This window comes from Clarias gariepinus, chromosome 14, assembly GCF_024256425.1.
Source record: "Clarias gariepinus isolate MV-2021 ecotype Netherlands chromosome 14, CGAR_prim_01v2, whole genome shotgun sequence".
Classification (NCBI taxonomy): Eukaryota; Metazoa; Chordata; class Actinopteri; order Siluriformes; family Clariidae; genus Clarias; species Clarias gariepinus.
Window position 1 is genome coordinate 19141289 of NC_071113.1, and position 27556 is coordinate 19168844.

Sequence of the window (27556 nt, forward strand, 5' to 3'; positions counted from 1 at the left end):
ATCATTTGCACCTGGGATTGTCATTCCTTGTGTGCATTTTTAGAATTCACCTGTGATTGTGTTTTGGGACTATAATGTTTGCAAAATCTGGCAAAAGCAACCAGCGAACTTTACCAGCCAAAATAAAGTCTAATACCAAAACAAAGTGTGTATTTGGCCATTGGGTTGCATTTTTTAAATAAAAAGTCATTGGATGTTCAGATTAGTCGATGAAAGCTATAACCACCCTGCCATTGGCATGCTACATGGTATTTTGTGGCAGTTCTTGCACAGTTAAACATGATAACCACACAAGGCCAAAACAGCTCTTATCGAATACAGAGGAAAGAAAGAAACTGAAATTTAAAACGTGAGTTGTAAATATATATTTAGGCTCTGCTTTAAATTAAAAAAAAAATTCTAGTAAACTTGATCACAAATTTTGATTGATTTACTAATGTTGACTGAATTCTTGGATTTTTTTATGGGCTAATGGTACATTTTTTAATTTACCAACAGGATCACAGAAATACTCTGGTCTCATAAGAAACTTGACTTTCTTATTTTGTCAAATAAAGTGAACCCCGGTAAAACCTTTCACAATTTACCTTAATGGACCCGTAACTAATGTTACTTACTGCATGCAATTCAGTTCAATAAACTGAACATGGCGCTTTAGTTTTATTGTGTCATAAATACAAATGTTACATATAAATTAATAAATTATGCATTTATAGCCTTGATTGATTTATAGCTTCTGTATATGTATATACTGTATACATGTATAGCTGTGTATAGACAACTATAAACAGTATATATATATATATATATATATATATATATATATATATATATATATATAAAGGCAAGGAAAAACTCTATGATATGAGAAAGAAATCTTGAGAGGAACCAGACTCAAAAAGAAGCCCAATGTCATTTTGGTGATATAGTATAGTGCGATTGTAATTAAATCCCTACTTGTCACTTTAAAAAAAAGAGGTAAGTTTCCATCCATCCATCCAACCTGACATATATAAGAGACTGCTAGCCACAGATGACCTATGACTTAAAGCCATCGGTTATTGCTGGAGAGAAAATTAACATTACTGTGGACCCCAAACCTCTGACAACCTTCTGGCAGACACAATCACAAGACCGATGGCACACAATGGACAGTTTAAAATTGACTAGAGTCTGTGCATGTTGCACTTGTCAATGTTGTCATCTCTTTAAACTTTCTTTGGAGACAACCTTTGTACAATTTGAACGTCCTATGTCAAAACAAGGTAATAAAAAAAATATATTCCCAATATCGTTATCTAGTGCACATAAGAAAGTATCTTGTGCACATGAGAAGTTTTCTGGTGCACACCAAATACTTTTGTATAAATACAACCTGACAGCTTAAACATGCGCGATTCTTCTCTTAATATCAAGGAGTAAAAAAATGATTAGGGGTTTCATAAAATCCTAATAAAAGACCATTTATACTTTACACATATGAGCCAAGTTAAATGAAGTGGCACAGTTATCAGCTACGTTCAGGTTCAGCTCCGCTTTAACTTCATTTCATTTCATTTCAGGTGAGTTAATTATGCAAAGCCCATCCTGAAAAAGCTATAAAGTGCCTTGCTGAAGCACTTCACTCTAAGATTGTGGTGATGTACTACTTCAAAGTGAATCAGCTTGAGTCACAGCACTTCACACAGACAGCAGTTCAGAAATGGGTTCAGAGGTGAGACACCACTACATGCTTCTCATGTGTTAAACGCAGCCCCTCTGCCCCATTATCCACCTCCCTGCAATGCTTCTTCCTTTTTACCATCTCCAGATGCGCGAACTGGGGCAGAAGTTCTCCTTCTCATAGTCTCTAATGCTTGACCCCTCCCCACCCCTCAGCCTCTGCTCCACCCTACACACATCTGTTCTGCATTAGTGTGGTTGCTTGCTCAGGAAAACCCAGTTGATTCAGGATTTGCTGTGGTCAAGGTGGAAATGGAGAAGTGGATCATGGGAGGTCTGCTTGTCGCTTTAAGGGTATTTACTTGCCATATAATGTGGTGGGTGAGTATGCAAAACCACCATGGCACTACAAATATCCACTTTGTGTGTTTATTGTGTAAGTTTGTGTGGGTGTGTGTTTGGAAGGGGTGTTTGGACTGTTTGGGGTTTACAGAAGCCCTTTCATATTTTGACAGCATTCTGTTGAAGCGTTCATTAATTTAAGGCCTAATTAAATTAGGCTTTGTGCAGCACCCACTCTATTTAGGTTTGTGGCTTAATTTAGAGGTACTCAATGAATTTTCATTTTAGTTAAACAAAGAGGCTGTTGTGTCATGAATCAGAGTCTTTCCTTTTTTGTTCCACAGAGGAAAAACTGAAGAGATTAGATGATCTGTCTGGAAATTGGAGAGCAGTTTGAGCAGTGGCTTTTTTTGTGATCAGACTGATTCATTTCCTATTTACTATTACTCTTAATGTTCCTCCTGATCAATATATTAAAAAATAATAATAAAAAGTTTTATTGAATCAGAAATAAATTGGAAGGTTTTGTTAGTCTGATCAGGTGTTTGATCTGTTTGAGTTTAATCTTTTTGTTTGTTTGTTTGTTTGTTTGTTTGTTTTTACACATGACATTAGCAGTCATTGGTAGTATGTTACTGTATGTTATGATACATTATGCTTCACCAGGCTTAAAAAATAATGTATAAACAAAACATTAAAAATATATATATATTTCACTAAGAATACAGATCAATATTCAAATCATTGCACTATACACAAAAAAAAAAAAATACCCAACCCAAAAATTTTAAAAATGTTCCATTTTGTTGCTTGGTTTCATGTGTCAGCTGCCATTATTGTAGTGGTCATCAGAGATTTCAGCCCAGACAGGGCTGAGGAATGGGACGATTCATAATACTGTTTGGCTATAGAGCTATTTCCTGTACTGGTGAGATAATATAGAGCCAAGTGACCACAGGACAATACAAGCATTCTAAAATAACTATGGTAAATTATAGGTTTGAGCTAGACCAGTAGAGAAGAAAGCCTGAGTTCAGTCTTCAGTAACTTTTTGTCTTTGAACACTAGTAGTTATTTCATTTGATTTCAGTTTGGCAACATTCTGTTTGTGAGGGGCCGGAGAACGCCAGACATGCTTTCCTACTCAAGAAACCACAGTCTGGCTTTTTTACTGTTCATGCTTTTAGCATGATATTATAGCTGCATGGTTTATCAGGATAATCACTGTATAGCAAAAGTACAGTGATGGGTGGAAAATATCACAGTGTAACTTATTCGAAGATCTGTGTTTATAAGGGAGAATATACTGTAGTAATAAAAATTATGGTAACTTGCACATGGCTTGCACATTCCTACTAATTCTACAGTCAACTATATTCTCACTTTCACACTAATGTCTGCTCCTGGTGTTAGTCTATTGGAGCTCATCACTTTAGGAAATGGGAGCATAGATACTGTATGCCATTATATTGCATCATACCATTTCCTGGTCCTTTATTATGGCTGCAGGATGTATAATAATCCAACTCCCACCCAGATGTGAATCAGAAATTTGAAGCATCGAACCACCTACCAGAATTCCTCTCATATGACGTTAGGAACAGATTAACATCTTGGCCATACTGCTGCATATCATGTCATATATCTTACCAAATCATGAATAGAACATAGACCAGTTTGTATAAACTTCACAATCTATATGAATTCTTCTTTTTAGTAGAAACATGCGTAGTGACGTCAATTTGACATCAATTACTGTCAAGCTATTTAACGCTGCATTATGGTTTGATTTAGATTTTGAGATTCAGGACTTTACTGAGCTCTAATCAATATTTAGTGTAAACATTTTTGTAACTAATTCCTATCTGGTTTCCTGTTGTGATTATATTATGTAAAGAAATTGGTAGTCTGTGCCTTAGCAAACAAAAAGCATTCCTCTGAAACTGCTCAGGTACAGGAACTGGACTGAAAATAGGAGCCAAAACCTTGTGAAACATGAGAGCCAAGAAGGTTTTCAGGAAACCTGGAGAACTCTTCCACTAGACTACAGTACTAGAATGTACTCTGTGTAAGCAAAATGTGAAGAAATAAGGGGTGACCTAAGACTTCTACACATTACTGTACACAAGGGATATTTAATTGGGTGCAACTATCTAGATATTTAAACTAAAATGGTGCCACTGCTATGATTTAGGATTTTTAAGACAGAATTAATAAACATCATTACACACTGTAATATACAGTACAGTCTTTGTGTTATGAACCCAATGTTTATCCTACTTTTATTGGTATTTTCATTACCTTCTCTTGAAAAATTTCTGCCTGGTATGTGTTTAAATCTAAGTTTTATTCAGGCCAGTCAGCCTGTGGTTATATTATTCGTTTTGGTTTATGTATCCTGGCATTAAAATCCGTACAGGTTTCATGTTTTATACAGTAGTATTATATATTACACACACACACACACACACACACACACACACAATAATTGGAGACAGATCGGATGCTACTTCCATGTACCACAAGGTATGAGTTTCCTAAAGTTTGTTTATCTTAACTTAAGTAGCCACAGGAGATGTGTGAGGTGAGGAAACAGACCTCCCTAATGGTTAGATTTGCACCAGTAAGATAAGCATCCAGTAGGTAATATGAAATGAATTGGATTTATCACAAGCATTACAGTGGTTAAAGTTCCATGACCCTGATTGTCCACCCTACAGATGTGCAAATGCTGTGGTGTCTCTAAAAACATATCTAGTGAACACCAAAAACAAGCTCATCCCTACCATGAACTAACTCCCTTTGTGATTGTCCTTTTGAATACTCAGGTGGGCTACGGATTGAGATTCGCCCACCAGATACAAACAACACACTTTCTAAGGAACATCTTACACAGATTTAGTTATATGTGCAACATCTGTGTCAATATTATGAAATCCATCAGCCTTTGTTCTTTTTAGCTCTCTCCTCCATCTGCCAACAGTCAGCCAGGAAAACACTCAGGTATGTAGAGTTTGGGAGAATGCGTGGCTTTCTTTTTGTATATGCTGATAGCAGGAACCACAGATCAAATAATCCTTTTATTTGAAAAGACATGGACTGATTACACTCATTCTGTTTTTTGTATTTGAATAATTACATGTTAGTAAAAGAGGGCGTTTCTGATTCTAGGCCTTGTGCAATAAGGTCTCTGTGAGTCCTGTTCCCATCTATTAAAAATTAAACCTTTTTTGCCAATGATCCTTGCCACCCCTCCATCTAAGGGTAGGAGTTCAAATTGGCATGGGTGTATTAGAGTGAAGCTCTGGTGGCTTTCTTTTATGTGTATTACAAGTGGCGCACCACTCTGATGGTAGAATGTAAAAATGTAACACAATGCAATGGTGAAACTATTCTGATATTACAGTGGCATGTCTATTTAATTCATTAATTCATCTTTTATATCACTTATCCTGTATACAGGGTCGCAGGGGTGGCTGGAGCATTTTCAGTAGATTTATAGCATGAGGATATGGTGCCGATCCATCGCATGGCATGCACACACACAGCCTAATCTCTATGTCTTTGCACTGTGGGAGGAAACCAGAGTACCCAGATTGAACCCACAAAGCATGGGGAAAACATACAAACTACATGCACATAGACCCCGAAGTGGAAATCGAACCTCGACTCTGGGGGTGCAAGGCCACAGTGCTAACCACTATACCACTGTGCTGCCCCACGTCTTTTTTTTCGTGTCAATATATTTATATTTTATTTAAAAGCCAAGCTGTAGAACAATCAAGGATATTGTGATGCAGCATCGATTTAATTTGCTAATTAGATCCTCAAATCAGTAGTGCGTTATGGATGACCAGAAGTAAATGGCAGCGCTTATTTTGAAAACATCTACAGTATCATAAGACACTTGGAGATCATTTTGGTCATTTTGTGCTGGCAAACCACAAATACCCTGCAGCAGGTCTCTGAGCTTTTAAAAATAATGATACTTGTATTATTATGTGAAGGTCTGCTGAGAACAACCTACTGTATGTCTAGGCAAGTTGTTGCTCATTAAGTCACTAATGGAAAGTCAACAAAGTTATAAGAAGTACAGTATTAATACTTATAATGTGTTAATATTACTTGTGCGAAAATTTAATTGAAAAAAACATTTTTGGAGCATACATTTTTATCCTAAAACTTCTATTCACTTGTCTATTCACTGCATGCATGTGTGTACACTGAAGGTAGCAGGATGTAACAAGATGTACTGCAACGAGAGAGAGAGAGACTGTGTGTGTGTGTGTGTGTGTGTGAGGCAGTAGCGGGGTGTGTTAGTGTTGGTCTCTAGGCTAAAGTTTCTTTGCTACTTTGGAAGTAACTGATTTCACCACATTTGGAAGGCGCTGAGGGAGAGGGTGTACTCCTCCAACCATCTCTCTCTGACACACACACACACACACACACACTGCTGCTTGTGTATGTGCGTGCATCCACGTCCCAGGACTATCAGGACTACAGCAGTCCAGCTGAGCGTTGGAAACTGCACAGCCCATGCTCAGGTACGTGAGGCATGATTCTGCGGCGCTGAGCTTCTCCCTGTCGTGATTCCACCTCAGTCATACTCATGCGTTGTCGCTAGCGGCCATGCTGGCGGTGCTGAGGGTTTCCGCGCGAGGACGGTGAAACGCGATGAGTCGCGGTGACGGTGGCGTTAGCGGGCGCGAGGAAGGGGCGCGTGCGCGCGAAGCTCGAGCGCGTAGCCTTCACACACAGCTGCTGAGTAATAAACGGACCTCGTGTGGGGCTTCTGCTTGTTTCTTGGGTAGGAAGCAAATGAGGGGGTGAACAAGAGAAAGGAAAGTGTGTTGTCATGATTAGAGTGGCGTTTGTGCGAATTGAACAACTTTCTGACAGACTGAGACTGAATACTGTAGCGGTTAGATGTGGATGTTGAGGGCACGTTGAGGACTCGGAGGTAAAACTGTTTTCCCGCATCATTGTTGTTTTGTTTTTCAGTTTTCCTTCAGTATCGTCTTTTTTTTTAACCGAAGTTGTTTTATTGATATGATGTAAACCAGACTGTATAGAGTAAGGGAACTGGAGTGGGTAGTGCCCGAGTTACGAGCATCAGAAATGGTAAATATTCTCTGCTTGCGTTTGGTCAAGGAGCAGCTGTGGAAGAATTAGCCTTAGTGTGTGTGTGTGTGTTGACACCACCCCCTTACTTCAAAAGGGAAACCGTGTGTATTTTGACAGTGCGTGTGTGTGTGTGTGTGTGTGTGTAACAGAGAGAGACTTCAGTCTCACACTGGAGAAGTGTGAGCCCCCTAAAGCTCTTAGTCTCGTTTGTCCTAGTGGAAATGACTGTTCAGAAGGGTTTCATCGACCTTTCATCCTCTCAAGGCTCTCCAGAGAAAGATCCTCAGTTAAGTGTGCTCTCTGTGGCTCTAGAGACCACTGCCATATGTCCACAACTCAAGGGGTGAGACTTCATGGAAACAGAAAGCTCCTCCTCTACTACTTTTCACAAAATCTTTAAACTGTCATAAGATATCTTGGCTCTTTTTTTTTTTTGCCAGATCATTTTACGATTTTCTTTTTTCATCATTTTCTTCATTATTTTTATAATGCTTGGCTTTTCTATTAGTTTCCCTACAGAAAAAAATGTGAAGTGTGCTTGCTCAACAGCAGCAGAGGACACTTTAGTGCTGGCAAGGAGAGTATCGTCACAATTGGTGAACATTCAGCTATTTGTTTCAAAGGAGAAAAAAAAAGAGGGATGACAAACAACAATAACCAACGACTGACAGGACAGTTGCTAACTTATTTACACCAGCATTACAGGCAATCAAAAGGTGGAGCAGGGTCAATATATCAAAAAATGTAAGGAGTGGATGAGGCACACAAAAAAGAAAATGACTGGAATTAATGAAGATAATAAAGGAAGAAAGGTTAAGTAGAACAATAGAGTGATTGCTTGAGCAATCTTACATTAATAATCTGATAACGTAATGATTCAATTCATTTTCCTCGCAGTGAAACAGTGAAAATGTTTTACAAAAGGATCCCCGCATTGTAAAGTAAAAAAATCGACCTTATCTGTTTCTTGTTCTTTACAAATTTCCCAGAATTTACACAAACCATGAGGTGTAAATTTTGTCTCAGGTTTGAATGGTTTGGTAAAAAAGAAGTGTGCAGAGGTTGTCTAGAGGTCAGGATGATTGCAGGGTATGCTTTTTAAAGGTAAAATGAAGGTCAATTAAATTTATAGGATTACTCTTTTATGGAATATTAGTTCATGCCCTGAACCCTCAATGACTATGATATCTCTGCATCATCTCTCAGCTGTGAGTGGAAATTTATTATAGATGTAGCATTGAGCTCACAGAGACGGGTCGGATGATGCGGTCAAATATATTGTGATATATAACTCAAGAATCTGTGATGTTCGGTCTTTCAATACTGGACTGTACACATTCAGGCCAAATTAATTGATTTTTTTTTTTGACTGGAATGATTAAATGATGATTAAAATCATTTTGCAGAGAAAACCTATCTGAAACCTATCTGACATTGTGCTAAAGGTGTTCATTTGCATATAGCATGCCTTGTCAAAATGATTAATGCAAAGTCCCTATTGCAGAATGTGCAGTACTATAGACACTATAGGAGTAGAAAGGAGAGAAACAAGCATGCATGACAATGCCAAAAAGTCGCGTAACTTGTGGGATATAAGGCATACGTGGCAAAATGAGCAGGGTCTGTTTTTATCCAAAGCACATTTCTATACTTGGTCAACTAACACTGTATGATTTTACTGTAATTAATACACAAGCACAGTTACACAAGTATTTATCATGTGGCTTTTTCACTCTTTACACTAATAGTCATAAGAAGCTGCTATAAAAGCAGTGTGCTACATGCGTTTATTTTCTATCTATCTATATATACATAAAGCAGAAATTCTTTTTGTGTGTTTGCTTGTTTGCACAGGTAGTTCCATCACATGCAGTCCATCACAGGTGTGTATAACAGTACAGGTACGACAGTAGGCAGTGTCAACATCAACTTTTATGTCAGCTTGTTACAGGCACTCACAGACTGTAAGAGAAGGCAGCGTCCTCACTTAATTTAACAGTAGGCAGTGTTGCCCACGGCGGACACAGGTGCATCAGGTCGAGCTCAGGACTACTGAAACCCCGGATCAGACTGTGGAGCATCTACAGCGATGGTGCAGATCTAGTGACAGGCAGAAGTAGGGGCTGCTTAAACATTGGAGCAGCGTGAGGAGCCGCAGCAAGTTGACTGCACACTCCATATGCATCTCACTTAAAAAACCAAAGGCATTTAAAAATACAAAATAACTTCAAACACAAAAGTTTACCCCTAAGTTTTCTTTAAGAGTATATATATGTTTTTTTATTTAAACAATAAGCTAAATTTTCACTGTGCAGCACATCCAGTACAATTATTATTTATAAACAAACATAGCAAATAATTCACTTCAACCACATGGGATTCTAGGGTGCTCTGCAGTGTGTGAATAGTTTAAAGTGTACCTCCTGTAGGATTATAAAAAAAAACATTAATGTTTTACTGCCTCAAACGCTTCCCAAGTCTTGAGCAATTGTGATCACACAGCTGGTGTGTAACTAATTTGCGCTTGAGGTGTTTGGTGCAAGGAGTGTGTTTGAAATGCTCATGAAAAAAAGTCAGATTGGTGGCTTTTTAACACATGCAATTTTTTATAATGTCATGCTATTGCCAAAAAAAACAAAAAAACATTTCTGTTGCGCCATTTAGAAACTTGTGCATTCTGGACAGAATCGGTTATTTCCAAGGATGATGGGTCATGGCCGGTGAAGCTGAAAAACAGGCAATTCAGCTATATATATATATATATATATATATATATATATATATATATATATATATATAGCTGAATTGCCTGTTTGTTTATTTATTTATTTATTTGTGTGTAAAATGAATTTTCATAGATGTCTTGTTTACATGTTTCTTGTCATCTGTTGAAGGATTACTGTGTGTGTATAGACGGCATCTGCAAGCAGAGTTAAAATCAATACGCCTTTAGTTTAATGTCCTACAGCAGCAAACGTCCTTCCTCTTTATTAAAGATCAATGGATTGAGCACTTGTGTCTTCCTGCATTACTGGTAAAAGATGAGGAAGTGTTTCATGTTTGTGCTTGATGTCAGCTCTTTCTTTCCAAATGTCTGCTAAATTTCATTATCTAATTCTGCTGAAGTTGAGTCATTGTGTGAAAGTCACAAGGATCTAACTCATTGAGTTTTTCCAAGGGGAGGCAGACGGTTAGAGAACAGTTTCTTCCTGAGGATTGCTTAAAAAAATCGATCACTGAAAATTTAAAGCAGAACCATGACATCTTATTTTTGTTGCACAATTAAGAGGTTTTAAACATTTCTGGACCCATAATGACAAAACAATTTCAAGGATACACAGTTACGTGCAATAGAATTAGCTAGTTGTTTACATTTTTCTATTTAGTTTTTCTGGCCCGGAAATAAGCTCCCCCTCTCCATTTTATGGCTCTGCATTTTTTAAAAGGCATGTGTACATAGTTTTACCAAAAATAAAAAGTTGGGGTGAAGCATAAATGTTGTCCGTGTAGTGGTAATTTGTCTTACTGGTGGCATTGGGCAGAAAACTTGCATAGTGCTTATTTAATTTCCATAATTATATAGAACATAAACCATATGTATGAATCATAGGTTACATGACCGTGTCTGACTGATAATAAAATCTCCTAGCATTTCATCATGTTAATATAAATTACATTATTTAAAATAGTGTAAAATTTCCTGGCCTTCTTCCTTGGACTATGTTACAGACCCCGGGGTCCCTAAATGAGAATTTGAGAAACATTGATGTAAACAGGCCAATAATAGCTTTATATAGATAAAATAAAAAGCTTCGCTCTGTGCAATATTGACTCTGGAGCACTAAAGCCTATGCAGACTGGGCCAAGATAGCTCAATTCCCATTTTTCTTTTGATTTAACAATATGGTCCCTAGAGTTTTGTGCTGTTAGCTGACCAGTTCTCACCCTTTAGTTCAGTTAGTCACAAAAACAAGTAGAGATAGTGGCAGTACTGTGTAAGAGACACTGTAGTCCCTTAGGGAGGCTGTGAGAAAAGGGAAAAGTGGGGAGGGCAGTAGGAAAAGCTGGAGTATGTCTATTTGTGTTTGTGTGTATGTGTGTTTATGCCTTTTTCGTGTGTGTGCGCCAAAGAGTTTTGTAATTGACTTGCATTGTGTCCGTTTATGTGTATGCCCTAAGCACACTTTGCTCATTGTTATCACTGCTGCGAGTGTGGAGTGTGAGAGCACAGTGCCCTCTAAGCGAGAGTGTGTCTTTAGCTGGAGCTGCATCGGAAATGGCTGGTCAAACACCACCAAAGCCACTGCAAAGATATTCCATGACTCATTGTTTTTAAAGTCTTTTCCCACTGATTCAACAGATCGCTGTGGAGTCGAAATGGGAGTCTGCACTTATTCACAGCATCAATAAATGACTTATTGTTCTTACGTTATGTGGAAGGAAGGTAGTGAGAAAATATTGCAAGTTCATAAATGTTGCATGTTTTGCATTTAAGTTATCTATTTCCCTGAGGTACACCAACAGAGTGAAACATTAAATAATTTGTTTACTTTTAATGTTTGTTTTTTAACCATTCAGTAAATTCATTTTGGAGAAATGATTAACGCTGTCATGTGGCAGGTGGACGGCATGGTAAGTGGAAAGTAAATTTTAGAAGCATTGCAATTGTGTACTGGAAATTCCCTTCTGGCAAACAAACATATAAAACTTTTATAATACTTGAGCCTTAAGAAATCATGTATGCAATTTATATAACTTTACAAGGACATGTTTTATATTTTCTTTTTTAAAATTCTTACCCAGGATATCTTCCTGCAAAGATCATGTCAGGACAAGAGACAGTTTCATAAACGTGTCCAGACTGCCTAAAGATTACTAGCTAAGTGGGATTTCCTCACACTGTGAAGGTCAGGTTTTAATAAAGTTGTACTAGACACACAGCTGCCTTAGCTTGTCAGACCATAATCAATTCGGTTTGTAATTAGATACTGTACTTCAAATTACCTGTGCAGCAGTGAATGTGGAAGTTTCACATTTACATTTTTACATTATAAATGTATGCCTTGTGATTGAGGTAGATGAAAACTAGAAATATATTTCAGTGCAGGAAACCTTCTAGTTTTTCTAGGACACCACACCAAAAATAACCTGCTTGTAAAGACAGAATGAGAATAAGAAGTACAATGACAGTGCAATTTTCTTCCAATAAAAAAGGAATAAAACTGCAATTTTAAATTGGGTGTCTAGACTATTTGTCAGGAAAGTTTTATTTGAGCTATTAAAAATCCCAGCTCGAGCAGGGGTACTATAATTTTGGGGTTGTTTTTATGACTGGATCGTTATTCCTAGATAGTGAGGAATTAGGAGAAAATTTCTATCAAGCTTCATCACTCTTAATCAGAATATACAGTATGAATGGGGTGTTTGCAGTTCTCTTGAAACTTCCAAGAATAGCCCTTTCCTCCCTGATGTCATTTTCAGTGGAAAAAAAAATAAAGCTTTTAACAACTTTTAAAAGCCGTCTGGTTGTGATAGCACGGAAAGTGCTACCATATGTAGATTAGTATAAAGCTGGATTATTAGTTGCAATTAAAAGTGATGAAAGGTGAATGCCTGCTTTTGTTGCCTAATGATTTGACAAACTCTAGACATACTAGAGAACTTAAAACCATATGGAAGACACATGCATAACACTCACCTACTCCTGTGTAATTTCTACCCGTCGGGTTAATTACAATGTCGTCATTGTGCTCAGTGGTGGAAAATAATGATAGGCCATTGTCATTGTGTTGAATCTTCATGCAGAATAGAAATCGTGATCAGAGATTTAATTTTTGCATTAGAATGAAGAGGATAATGTATAATATGGTTTATTGATAACTTAATCATTTTAAAGTTTCAGTCTTTCTGCTGTTTAAATTTGTTTGTTTAAATGCTTTCTAAAACATTAATTATCCGAATTCTTTTGTTTGCTCATTCTGTGATATAAGCATTTTGAGCTGATAGACTGTGTCACTGACGTCTTGTGCTAGTCCAAAGCCCTTGATGCACGCTAATTACGTACAGACATGCTGAGCAGGTCAGAAGCAGCTTTGCATCTAGAAGCAAGCTGCAGAATAGGCTACGCAATAAGTCAAGCTCAGTACTTTGATTTTTATAGGCTCCAGTGCTGCTTACATCAAGATATATTGACCTGTGAGGCCTGAATTCCACATCTTTGCCAAAGCTGTCCCCTCTTCCAAAGCTAGTACTTCTCTGTAAATGTTATCCCGTGTTTTAGTTGGATAGGATTATTTAACTATGTCCTGTTTTGCTTCCTTCAGTATACACACGTTTGCGAGTGTAAGTGTTTGTATTAACTGAGTGATGTCCCAAATGACCATGAAATATCAGCCATTATTGATAGTTAATTGCAGACTCAGATCCAGATCCCGATCCAGATAAATGTGTTGAGGAGATCTCTGTTGGTTTTAGGTTACAGCATACCTGCTGACTCCGCAGCTGAAATAAGTTTTGAATCAACATACTCTGCCTTTGGGGTTCAACATTCCATGCTGCTTTTAACGGTGAAATACAATAAATGACATATTGAGAACACACTAACGTCTTAAACATTATTGTGAAATGATGGGATGGAGAGCATGTCTGTTTTTGTGCAGCAGAAACCTGGCACTGTGGTATGTAATGTGTTGAAAAAAAAACACATTATTTCCTCTCTTAACAATCCTATGATAAGCGTGCCAATGTAATCAGGAAGCATTTCTGCAGTGCCCGAGTCATCACCCTGCTTGTACTCCATTGTTGGAAAGTCCGCTTTTCAGAAAAGGAAAATATTGTAACCATGGACGAGTCCTAAACAAACCAAGGGTAGTGGGTTGCATCAGCATTCACACTGAAGGCACAGATTAGAGTATCTTTGCGCATAAAGAAAGCCGGGGGCCACTTGGCTGGATTTATCACGTTGAGGGCGAGGTGTCAGATGCATCTAACATGAGATGGAGACAGTTAGAAGTGTGCAGGATTTGGTTCTGATGGTGGGCTGTTATCTGACATATTATAATCTTTGCCTTTAGGCCAACTTTTAGAAACCCCTTTAAAAGGCAGTTTAGTCTGAAGTTTTCAGTCAGCTCTGAAAGTAGCCCATGGTTTGATGGTTAAAATAAAAACATGTCCTTGACTTTTTACTTCAGGTTTTGATTTGAATTTCTAATGGTTGTTTAAGGTCAAGTGGAAATTAAACATGAGGAAATCACTTGGAGTGAGGTCTGGAGTGTACAGGGGATGTGGCAGCAACTCCCAGTCGAGTTCCTGTAATGTGCAAGCAGTGATATCATTCACTGATATATGACCTTCTTTAAAATTGCACTTTAGCGTGTTTTACTGCGACTAAGAGTCTCATCATGCAACAGGGCATGAAAGACAGACTGCAGGAATCCTCAGACACTTTATCCTGGTCAGGATGGTGGAATCTGTAATCTCTCAGGAAGATATGAGGCAGGAAAACACCCTAGATAGATCACCAGTCTATCACAAAGAACGGTATAAACACATTTACACACCAGTAACCAGTTGGTGTTATGGGGATGTGGGAGGATTTCCCATACTGGAAAACCCTGAGGAAACCCAGACAGACGCAGTAAGAACATGTGGAACTGTAAGGCCTCCCTATAATAGAATCTTGTTCCCTAACTTTATATTTTAGCCTGACATAAATATTTTAAAACACAATGAACAGGAAAAAAAAGATTCCCAGATATTAAAGTTTAGCATCTAATGTGGATCTAATGTGGCTCATAAGAAGGGTCACTCTGTTCTTAACTTTGCTCCTCTTCTCTGGGATCTAGCCATGGTCACATGTTCTCAACATGCTGCACTACTCTCATATCCTCAGGAAGGAGACGTTGAACTTTCTGATATCATAAAGGAAACAATGAAGTGACTGTGGTCCAAACTGTGTGTGTTTCTGTTCATCTTATGGGGCAGTGTCAGGGCCTGATTGTAACCGAGCCTGTAGAACAATGATTAGGTGCGGCTGAAATGGAAATTTGCTGAAGGACAGGACAGACGTGTTATTGTCTAACATGTTAAGAATTAATAACAGGTATAGATCTGAAAACCAGATATTTTTCTCCTATATCCAGCCAAAGCTTTTTTCTTGGTACTTCAGTACTGCAACCTTTTTGTTAAACATTTTGACTTGAATCAAGAAACCAACATTCAACACTTGACCTTCTTTCTGGACATTTCAGACCTAGCAACAGATTTGCTCGCATTTTCCAGACATCATTGTTCGTACCTGCACCACTTTTTCCTCCATCCTCCTGTTGTTTGATATGAACTCCACAAATCTCAACAAGGCTAAGAATAAGCACTTGACACCAAACTGTCAGGGAGGCAGCTCTGGGCTCTCTGCAAGCCTGATGGGAAGGCGAGTGTGAGGAAGAGACCAGATGCCCTCCAAAAGCTCAGACCTAAAAATGTGTGGTTTATTTATGAGGTAGCAAAAGACTTTGCACACAGCCTACAGAAGAGCAAAACCAAAGTCATAGCTTCCTTGTTTAGAATTGATCAGAATTCTTATAAGTAAATAAAATGAACTAAAGCAGACAGTGATCCAAAAGAATCAAGTTCTTCCAAACTTCGGTGTACACCTTTTAGTATTGGCTGCATGAGAGATTGCTTTTGTCAATCTCTCATGCAGCGTTGAGAGTTAACTTGTTGTCTTTAAATTTGTTTAGGATTGTGCAGCTTACTGTAAAATGTACATAAGCCTGCATCTGTTTCTTCTGAAATGTATTTATTCCTTCTCAGTGTAGTTTTCATGCACTGTAGACGCATGATCTCATCAGTCTGCATGTGGTTTTGCTTATTTTTAGCATGCCTGATGATAGCTAAAAAAGCAATGCATGAATAAAAAAAAGGGTTATCATCTAAATCTACTAGAGCTGCACTTTTTTTCTGAAAGACACAGTGAGAAGCTGTTTGTCATCATTAAAACAGCAGGCATTTTAAAAAAATCAACAGGCATTTTCTGTATTACTCAGCATAACAACAGGCCTGCTTCATTCTCCAAGCGCAGTGGCAGCTGCAGTTTATTTTAGCAAAAAACAGAACATTTAAATTGCTGTATTAAATAGCAAGACCTTTCTAGTTCCAGTTCATTGGAATTTAAATAGTGCTTGCTTTTGGGTTATACAGTTGTAATAAAGGTTTTAGATGAATCGAGTCTTGCTGGCTTTGTATCCAGTAAACGTGTACTTTTTTCCATAATTTAGACATTCTTACTGACTCGAGCATACTTTTTTCATTTCTGTGCCTAAGATACTAAACCCACAGAATTCTAAGGAAGAGTGTGTGTCTAAAGTAGCGTGATTCAAACTGATGGATGCAAAGTAGGGCTTGTGATCACACAAATAAGCATTGTTGCTGCAGTATGTGCAGCAGCATCACTGTTTTACATAGAAGATTTAGCATTATTTAAGACACTACAGGAGGTTGGGTCAACCAAGAGAAAGTCAAGAATCAATCCTCCGAGGTTAACAGGTTTAAGGTTCTTAAATAAAGATAATCGCATTAGTGTTCTCTGTGCTCAGAGACATCCATTTTACAAAGATTCACTGACACATATGTGCGTCTGAAAGAGCGGATGTTCTCAGGTAGAATAAAGGACATAGAGGTGAAATCTTACCTTCTTTCATAAAGAGTTTACATTACAGCAGTAGATATTAAGGCAAAATGGCGAGGTGGTGAAGAGATGCTGATATCCCAATGCGTAACAATTAGTGATTAGTTCAGGGCTATAAATAACCCCTTATTTTGAATCGGTTCTGTTTTTTGGTTGTAACTGTGATCCGTATTACCACTTGTGACTCTGAACAGATTTTAAAAGTTAAGGTGGAAAATCAGTTTCATCATCTTTAAACATTCAGTTTTTCATTGTGCATTTTTTTTGTTTTGTTTTAAAAAGCCCTGTCATCACTTCACTAATAAAACTTGTCAGTTTCTAAACTAATAATTATTAGTTGTGTGAAAAAATGTGTGTGATTGGGTGCAACAGCCCACAACAAGCAATTTTCTGTACCTGCCAGGCAGCTTTGTGTTTAAAACTGAGCTACCATTGTGCTTTTCATAGTCTTGATAAGTATTTTGGTGCTAGAGTATTTCCAGGGTGTATTACTGCCTTGCACTAAGTGGTCCCTGGATAGGATTCAGATTCATTGTGACTGAATAGAACAAAGATGAACTTATCAGATGATCGACAAATATTCTTTGGTGTTTGTATGGTAAAGATAAAGAATTGTTCGAAGCAGTTGTACTAGTCTCATAGAAGTGTAACCACAACCAACCTAATTTTAAGTTTAGTTTGAGTTAAAGTTGAGTTTAATTTGCGGATATTAAAAGCATTATTTTTAAGAGAGCTGGTATAACAAATATGTCAACCTCATCTCTTTCTCAGCCTTTCAACAATGATCCTTTTTTATGTGCATTATGTGCAGCCACAAGTTGGAGAAATACAAAGACTCTGTTTACATTACCACTGACATTGGTCAACATTTTTTTTGTTGTTGTTTGTTTGTTGTTTTGTTTGTTTTTTTGGTCAGATTGCATTTGGATGTCATGTCACATTGGATTATGCTCTGGAAGATGGCAAGGAGTTAGCCGCCTATATTTTTGGTGGTCCAGAAGAAGGAAGAAAGACAGGCGGTTTGCTTTAGCTATTGCTAGCACTGCTGTGAAATCCCTGCGCTGCCGTTGCTGACTGATGCCGGAGAGCATCCTAAGAATGCACAGAGGCAAATTGTTGCATGATTTCCGAGGTTCTTTGTTGTCATTCAAGTCGCATGACCACGTATGGGATAATGGGCACTAAATCTAGGACTATATACAAAAGTAACAATTGAGAGAGCTAAAGACCACAAAAACTTCCAAAAGAAACTCCTAGCATTTGGTAGAGTCTGATATATGTTGTTTTTATCTCATTGTAAAAAGGGTTATTGTTTCAGGCTGTTCAAAGGGTTGTTGAGACCCAGTCAGATTGAGGTTGAGTTTGGCTAAGGTGTCAGAAAGATTAAGATCATATTGGTATATTTCACTGCTCTGATTTTCATCACAGGCTCACATAAATATGGATTCATTTCAAGGCATACATTGGAAGCAAGCACAGAGTATAAGTCTTCATTAGTATGACAGTGCCCCATTCATTCTCGTTTCATTCACTCTCTCCTCTGATGTTGCTGGCTTTGTTAAATCCTCGTTGATTATCTGTATAGTCAGCAGTGAGGTAACGTGGCAGCTATGATTTTTCCCTCTAATTGGGTCAGTGTGCATGAGGCATGCTCCCTTCTACTTCAGTGGGCTGGAGAGAGTATCACTACTGTGCTGAGAAAGAAGCGGGGGGTGAAAGGGGAATGGGAATGGGTAATCGAACAGACAGGCAGGCAGACAGCCATTGAGAATTGCTTCTCTTGTTGTAAGGTAGGGCCTTTTTTGGAGTTTGACAGTCTCGTCTTTGGGTAGGGGGCGCAGTCTTCACATCAAAGGGATTTTTTTTGGGGGGGGCGGGGAGGGAAAAAAATCATATTAATAAATCTCTCACTCTCTCCCTCTCACACTTTTCCCCATCCTATTTTATTTCTCTTCACAGTGATGGCCTCTCTGGTGCAGCTGTTCGTAGACACGCCTCATCTGGAAAACGTTTAGAACTCTGACGACATCCGCATACACACTTTGGGCACCACAACACACTCCTGCTTAGCCATGTACAGTGTGGAGGACCTTCTTATCTCTCATGGATACAAAATCAGCAGCAACAACAATGTCCCTCCATCGCACTCATCATCATCCTCGATTCATGAACAGCGTCCGCCGACGCGCAGCAACAGTCGGTGTGAAATCACAGACAAGCGGACGGGACATGGCGCAGCGAACGGCTATAAAGCGGACTCTGTTTATGATGGTGGTGTGAAACAGACTTCAATTCAGGGTGGCCCCAGTGACACAGAGATCAGGGACAAGAAACAGAGGACAGAGGAGGACAATGCTAACATAGTTGATGGACACTCACCAGGAGGCACCTTGACCAGCGACAGTGGGTTAGTCGAAATGTTTTACAGCGTTATACTTTTATCTGTTACACACGTACCTACTCTCGCTGACTCAAGGACATACACAATCTCCCCGCATTTCTTCACATTAGTCTTCATTTTCTTTCAGCTCAGGTTTAAGTTATCTGGGGTTGATGAGGCATATTATATAATGGTGGCAGCTGTCAAGGACTTTTCCTCAGTTACAGGACAAGATAGTTGCAGTGTGCGCTTCCTTTTTGTGCAGTCGATTTTTTTTAATTTCTCTTCTTATCTTCTCCTGAGTTGTGTATATTTTTAAACACACAAATATATTTGGAGTATTGGCTTTTCTCCTTTATCAAAAACTTCTAATGACTCAGTTTCTTTTATTGTACTTATGCTTAATCTACTGTGATACACACTTTTGCTTTGTTAAATAGATATTTTAAAATACATTGGTAATTTCCTGCCACACGACTGTTTTGCTATAAAATGTACCATATTGTAACACCCAATGATCATCCCCTTCTTAAATGATCACCTGTGAAATGTAATAAATCCCATTAGGATTGTGTCACATTCTGACTCCATTTCTTTAGATTTGGTGTTAATAAAATAGTTTTTAAAACTCAAATGTGAACAATGTTGTGCCGCAGCACAGCTGTTTTGTAGGTAAAGTCAGTGCAGTGCTGACATGAGTGTTTAAAAAGAAGAATTAATTATTAAGCCTTTTAATGTTGTTTTGGGGGAGTCAGCATAAGATTTAGTTACAAGATTAAAAACAGGTCACTGATAAAAAGTTACCTCAATGTACATTACATCATAGATAATAACATTCATAATTACATTTTATAATATAATATAATAATTTAAAATGATATTTATTTGAAGCTTTCATGAATTCGAATACAGAACAAAGTACATTATAAAGGGAAAAATAGCATAAAGGAATGAAAAGAAAATATAGAAAATAAAAATATATTGATGATTTTTTAGATATAAATATCAAATACAGAACTTGTCGGTATAAATATACTTAAGGTGAAGGAAAATCTGTGAAACCTATCCCACTTTTTATTTTGTATTACTGTATTTATTTTACCTACTTTCTTTTTTTTTTTTTTTTTTGTGGTGCAGATTTCATGATGGCCACAGAGAAGCGTACACTCATCTAAGGCCAGACCGTGATGCATCTTTCTGGCGGAGACGGGGTCAAGACTTCAATGTGCTCGTGGACTATACAGACATCAGGGAGCCGCAAGGAAAGAAATTAGGTGGCCCACATAAAGCAGAGGGCATGCAACGAAGGCCAGAGTCAGCATTAACCACTGAAGAGCATCGTCGTGAAAGACAACGCAGAGCAGACAGTGCACGTGCCAGAGAGCGTGACCTGGCCCTCTACCAGTGGAAAATGGCAGCAGAGAGGAAGTATCAAAGCCTGGGAACAGAAGAGTGGCGTCCAGCTGTAGGAATAGGTCGCCATGTGTCTGAAAGTGAAGCTGAAAAATGGGCACAGGAGCAGCGTCGGCCTCGAACAGCAGAGGGTGCTGTTCCCCCCAGGACCAAAGCCAAATCCCAGTCCCTACCCAGAATGGCCATGCCCTCGGACAGCATCCAGTACTTAAGCATGTCATCCTCTGGCCAAGATCAATTTGGAGGCTATCGAATAAATGGGCACCAGTCGGGGGTACCTCAAGGTCGCAGTCTCAGTGAAGGGGAAGGTAGAGGATGGACTGGGAACAGCCGGTCAGACATACAGTCTGTAACCCCATCAAAGCCTCGTTTTAGCCGACCTCTTAGACCCCCATCATATGAGGTTCACCAACAGATGCGTGGAAGTTCAGAGATGCTCTCTAATGATTTTGTGCCCAGAGACAGAACTCCACTGCCCTTTTCCAGACAGGATTACTTTGCACAAGAACTTGGTTCTGGCATGGAGCCCCCAGGTTACATCCCTCCACCCTCATATAGGAGGCAACCTGTCATCAGGGGAGGGCACAGGATTTATGCCAATTCCATGGGGAACTACCAGTACAGGGGAGACACATACATGCAAGGGCCTGCCATGGCCGAGGTCCAGGAATGGTTCATGAGACAAACAGGAATGGCTTGGCCCAACAATTATAGGGATGGGAGAAGGAGTATGCCATGTAGGAGACAGGCATACCCTGGTTATGGGGAGGAGCACTTAGGGAATGTTCAGTACATCCCCTTTGATGATCCACGTGTCAGACATCTATCAGGAGGCAGAATGGATGGAAACTCACTGACAGATGCTGACAAAATCAGGAGTATCAGAAAAGACATCCCCATCACCTCCATATCTAAAAAGTCTCCTGATGACAGTGCCTTCCTGCTCACAGGAAAATCTTTCAGCAGCACAGAAGCACGTAACAGCAATATCAGTGATTGTGTTAATGAAGCAGTCATGCATAAGGAGGTTTCAGGAGAGGTGATCAACTCAAAAACAACCAATGATGAAAACTCCAACAGATACCCAACCAGTCCTGACTATCCAAATGCCCTCCAAACATCATCACAACAGAAATCCAGCATGGACCAACAATTCTGTGAGACAGTAACACAAGTAAAGACATTTGAGGCACAAACAGCAGCTGAAAACAAGAAAAACAAAAAGAAAATTAAAGAGACAATGTTTTGCTTAGTGTCAGTTCCAATAAACATGGTAGTCAATAAAGGAGCTACTGATCCTAATAACAATGAAAAAGTCTCAAGCTTGGTGGTATTACCTACAGAAAATTCAATGACACCGAGCTGTAGCAAGGAAATGCCAAAGAGTGCAAATAACAATGACCAATTAATACAATCCAGCAGCTCTTTAAACACAAAAAAGTCCAAAAGAGCTCCGCTTCGGAAAGAGATTATAGATGTTTGGTCTCTTCAAGCAAATGCTGACAAAGAATTGTGCTATGCAGGATCCTGGCCAGGAGAACAGTATAAAAATCAAGAGACTCAGACAAGTTCTCTTGAGGGTTCTAGAAATACAAATACACAGTGTCCTCAAACCCAGGTCACACATGACCCTCCATCGTCCACAGACAGTGGGCTAGGCACTGAATGTAGTGTCAACTACAAGTGTCCCATAAAATTCCAAAAGAATATCAGCCTTTCCTGCAACAGTGCATTTTCCCAAACAAAAATGGATAGCAGCTCAAATATAAGAAGCCCAGATCAATTTGTAACAACTTCATCACCACCATCTCCTAATCGCCAGCCACCACTGAGAAAGAATGCACCAAAACTTCGGTCACTAAATGGCCAAGAGGCGTTTGGCCAGTTCTTGTTAAAACCTGTAAACAGGCGACCGTGGGATGCCATTGGTGAGCTGGAGTCTTTTAACAAGGAACTGCAAGATCAAAATGCCAAACAAAAAGCCACTGATCAGGCTATAGAGGACCTGGACGAGGCATTGAGAAACATTTTAGAGGTAGACAACACAAGCACAGAGTTTATTAAACCTGAGTTGGCTGCACATAGGTTTAAACAGCCACACAGTCCTGAGCCACAGCTAAAGAATGAAAACTTGGGCTTGAGGTTAGATTTAGAGCACAGATGTGTGACTCAAACGAGTAAAGAGTTCAGGGAAGTAGGAAGTGCCTTGTCTACACTGACAGGGAGTTTTGTTCTTCGTGACATCCCACCAAGACAGGACATGGATGGGGAGTTTGTCAATTATGAGGGCTTGAGTATGGTGCAGGATGACCTGAGCATGGACGTGTTAGATATTCCAGTGCCAAAGGAGTCGTTACTGAAGGATGTTGGACTTACAGTCTACACAGCGATTCCAGACTCTGTGAAACTGGAGTCACCTATAGGTTTAAGCCCAGAGTCTCCGATGCTGACTAGTCCCTCTGACACCTCAGAAGCTGACGCTGCACATGTTACATCTTCAGATAGTGGAGGAGATCAAAACGCAAACAGCCCAGACATTAGTGCAAATCATAAGTTCTCAAATAGTAATGTATGGTTTGACCACAAGAATGTGTCAGAGAACAGCAAGGTTAACACTGACTCAGGAAGGTCACCTCACATTTACGGTGTCAGAAGGCAGCATTTTACATTTATGGCAGACTATGATGATGATGATGATGATGATGATGGTCCATATCTAATCAATAAAAAATCTATAGCAGATGAACATCTGGAGGCTCTTCTTAGTCAAGAGAAAGCCAATAGCATGCCAACAGAAGATCTTAGCAACCTCTATCAAATTCAGTGTGCCAAAGGAATTCCTGTGCATGAGTCCATTGAACAGAGGGCAGCAAGGATCCTGGGCATTGCTGTACCAGTTGAAGCTTTGGTTGTCGGTCAAGATTGCAAACAGGATCAGGAAGATGATCATAATGGCAAACAGAGTAAGGAAAAGCCTGAATTTGTTAGTCAGTGCATGAAATTAAGGTCAAATAAAGAAACACAGCAAGTAAGTAAGAAGTATAAGCAAGTGATTGAGACATCAGTCCACACACACAAACTGATGGAGATGAGTAATACTGCGATTGGGGAAGACCGTGATTCTACAGGAGACACATCCACCAAGGAGAGTCATACTGCTCCTTTAGTGTTAGATATACCTGAATTTCCACCCAATAAACTGCGTTTATCACTTCCAGTGACTAAAGATGAGGATCTGACTTTAAGTGTGTGTGGAGGTGAGAAAAAGGTTATGCCGGCTGCAGACTTGTGTGAAGGCCAACCGGACAAGTCCATCGTATATCACCCATCTTCTGTGTGCAGAAATGGAGAACCGTCTGCAGAGCACGTTAATCCTGTCGTGGAGGATGAGTCAATGTCATGCGTCAGCGCTTTCAAAAAAGTGATCCAGAAAGGGAGGGGAGAAGAGGAAATAGGAAAGGAAAGAACTGAAAATAGAGTTCAAGAGGACAACATATTAGAAGGAGAAGAGGAGCAATTTGTGATGAATGAAATGAAAGTAAACGAGTGGCAGGCTGCTTTTGAGATAAAGATAGATGAGGATATTGATGGAAAAAGGGATGAGGAAGAGAAGACAAAAGAAGAAGTAGTGGAAAGGACAATACATTCCCCAGAGTCCATGGGTTGCTCAGTCCCAGGTCCTCAGTCACGCAGTGGAACAGTGGTCAAGAGAGAGATCACACTCCCGGACAACTTTAGTATGACCACTGATTCAGATTCACCTGAGGAGGAGGACATTCAGTCTGCTTCAGGTTAGTGCACATTAATTTTACATGGATATTAATTACTAATAAACGACCTTATTCATGGTAGTCTGAGAGCATAATAGTGGCTGTTTTATTTGGTGCATAGAAAATACATCTCTGTCTCAGAATAAAATTGATGTTAAACACAGAAAATTAGATTTTTTTATAATGCGCACATTAATATAAATTATACATGTCACTAGACATAATGAATCCATTAAATCCATTAAATCCATTTCCATTTGCTAATTTAGCAGCTTGGACTAGTAGTTCATTACATCAGTCTGCAGCATTGTACTGTCCTATGCCAAAAACATAAATATACAAATAAATAAATAAATGTTTAAAATCCAATTGAAAACAACCTTTATCATTCATCATTACAACTAGAAGGTGATGTGACAATGCAGTTTTGCTCATCAGAACATTACAAATAGGTGATGCAGCAGCAGTCTGAGACAACATACGAGGTCATACTGTCTGGCTGGGATGGGTGACATTACTCTCTCCTGCCAATCACAGCCCCATTAGCTAGGCATAGATGTGTGTGAGATTATGTATTCTAAAAAGTCCACTCAGTGGTTATCTTGCAAACATGTTCTTTACTCTAAGGACAGTTGAACTAAGATACAGGGGGCAAAAGCAGTGAGTGGCTGTGAGTTAAATGTTGAAGTTAAGTTTGTTGGACTCTTACTGAATTAATTGCTCATGAAGCTGTTATTAAAATCCCGAAATGGTCAAAAAAGGGCTTTTCAGTCCACCGCATTGGATCATGTGTGTGGTATTTGGCTTCAGAGTTAGTTCTGCAAGTTCTTTATAAGTTCAAATTAATCAGTCAGCCAATCCATCAATCTATCTTCATTTTTTGTGTCCGGACCTAACATTCATTTATGCTCTTGGACTACAAACTGGGTAGTTAAATAAACATCTTGAAGCAATAAGTGTTTTTCACCACAAGAGGGAAGTATTGTCCCTATTATTTTAATCCCGCCTGCATTTTCGCATCTGCTCATACTGATGAGACACATCACGTCATTTCCTAAGACACATCACTTTACTCACCATCTAATTAATAATTCTGTCTTGACTTATAAACTGGTGTGTTGCAACGTTAAGAACATGTGACTTAGCACTAATAGAGTAAACAGTTCCCTATACATTAAAAGAAATTAAAAGTCAAAATATTATTGATTAATATTTAGCATTGGATTTTCTTTGCTCTTTGTAGTTATGTGTTCTGTAGTAATATAGATTGATTTTGATAGTAATATGGTTTCCTGTTAAAATGTCGCTGAATTGACCTGTTTTTTTCTTTAATTCCCAAGACTCTTATGATCCCAGTCGAGTTGAGAGGGTGTAAACTTGGACATTGGCACAGCATCTCAGACTGCCCACATTGTCCTGTCCTGTCCTGTCCTGTCCTGTCACTGTGACCTGGCTGGCAAATCAGTCAAAACTTTCAATTTTCTTTAAAAATTCCATTTTTTCTGGTTATGGTTGTTATTGTTGTGGTTGTTGTTGTTCTAAACAATAACTGACACTTTCCTCATGTTATGCATATATTTTTTACAACATATTTTTAATAAAATGAGAATTAAGATTCTGTCTATACGAAGCTGTTGAGAAGATATAACCTAGATATGAAAATGTATTACGTTTAAAGGCTGTAAATAGTTTGATCTGCACCAGCACATGTTGATGTTTGTCAGTTTTTTACCAAATAAGTTTCTAAAGCAATTAAAACTAAATACACAACATGCCAGCTTGGACTTCTAATCTCCCGCAATATAAGCGTTGACAACGAGCAAATGTATAAACTGAAAAAAAGGGTCTTCCATTGTGTAAAAAAAGCAAATGTGAATGAATATTTAATGTTTTATCCATTAGCAACATAAAGCATCATGCTCATTAACAAAAAGCACAACTGAATGTTGTATTTTGACAGCTATTAGATCTTCATATCGGCGTGTCCATGTAACTGTTATTAGGTCTTATGTTATATTATGTATTATGTTACATTTTTCAAACATGTGATACATTTCAGCAATTTTTTTTTTCACTATCATATGAGCTTGTAATTCTCAGTAACCAGCAGAAAATATTATATCTTGTTAGAGATGCAAAAACTAAAAAGGTGTATTTATTTTTCTCAAGCAATCCTCAGTCTGTACAAAGAAAATGCAACATTATTAAATTACTTGACATTTAATCGTGCAATTCTATTTTGCTTGATTACAATCACTTTGCAAATGTCACATGGGAGCGTGTATAGTTTTCTGCAGAGTGTGTGCAGTAAATGCGCTTTCAGATGATGGTGTGCCTTTAGCAGACGCAGAAATGTCAACGTGTATTGTGTGTTGTTTGTATGTCATACAGTATGCTACTACAGCTCACTTAGCAAGTTAAAGTATTGTGTTCTTGATAACTGTCTTGCATGCTCAGTGTAATCGTCACCTGAAGTTCTCCTATTAGTGCACCATTGCTATTAGTAATTCATTAACACTGTTTAATGTTACTGTATATTAATGGAGGAACTTGAGGAACAGCTACAAGAGAACTTTAATATGATAAAACACACTGTCATTGTTGTTGAGGTGATTTTGGGCACTCAGGCCATGCGCTCTAGATGATGATTTAATCTATAAGCATATGGGAGGTTGTTGAAGAAAATGGTCTTGTGTACATTTTACAGTAAATAAGTAATGTTGTCAGTGTTTAGGTTTAGAACACAAATGAGTATTTGTTGCTAAAAATGTAATAATTTCCTTTAATAATCCTTTCTAGTTTCATACAAAAAGTGTGTGTGTATGTATGTATGTATCTGTTCTTGTGTAAGTCACTGTAGCTGTGTGTTGATTATTAATTCTGTGTCAGCATGAGATAAGCAGTCATTCATGTAAAACTGGGGATTAGGGTTTTGCATTTTATTTCATTTGGTACTATATAATAAAAATCATTATATTTCAAAATGCATATTTGTATCTTCCAGGAGAAAACAATGATATTTAAAATAAAATATAATTTTTTTAGAGTATTTTAAAGAATGAAAGTGTTTATTATATCGGCACATATTCAAAGCAACTGGTTTGAAACACAGTGTTGGGAAAGTGTTGCTTTCTTTGTACATTACAACAAAGTATTAATGAATAAACTGTTTGCATGGAT

The 27556-nt window shown here is 38.5% G+C and overlaps 1 protein-coding gene across 4 annotated transcripts; it reads left to right on the forward strand.

Annotated features, from left to right (window-relative positions):
- Positions 1–1957: 1957 nt before the first annotated feature.
- Positions 1958–27556, forward strand: jcada (junctional cadherin 5 associated a). Of its 4 annotated transcripts, none has more exons than XM_053511737.1 (4): positions 1958–2043; positions 18773–19220; positions 20331–24397; positions 25717–27556. In XM_053511737.1, exons 2-4 carry the CDS (start codon positions 18886–18888, stop codon positions 25749–25751), a joined length of 4437 nt encoding a protein of 1478 aa, XP_053367712.1. In that variant the 5' UTR covers positions 1958–2043; positions 18773–18885; the 3' UTR covers positions 25752–27556. The 4 variants fall into 4 exon arrangements, with proteins under 4 accessions (XP_053367712.1, XP_053367711.1, XP_053367713.1 ...); XM_053511736.1 differs by lacking the exon at positions 1958–2043 and adding an exon at positions 6322–6548; XM_053511738.1 differs by lacking the exon at positions 1958–2043 and adding an exon at positions 6898–6964.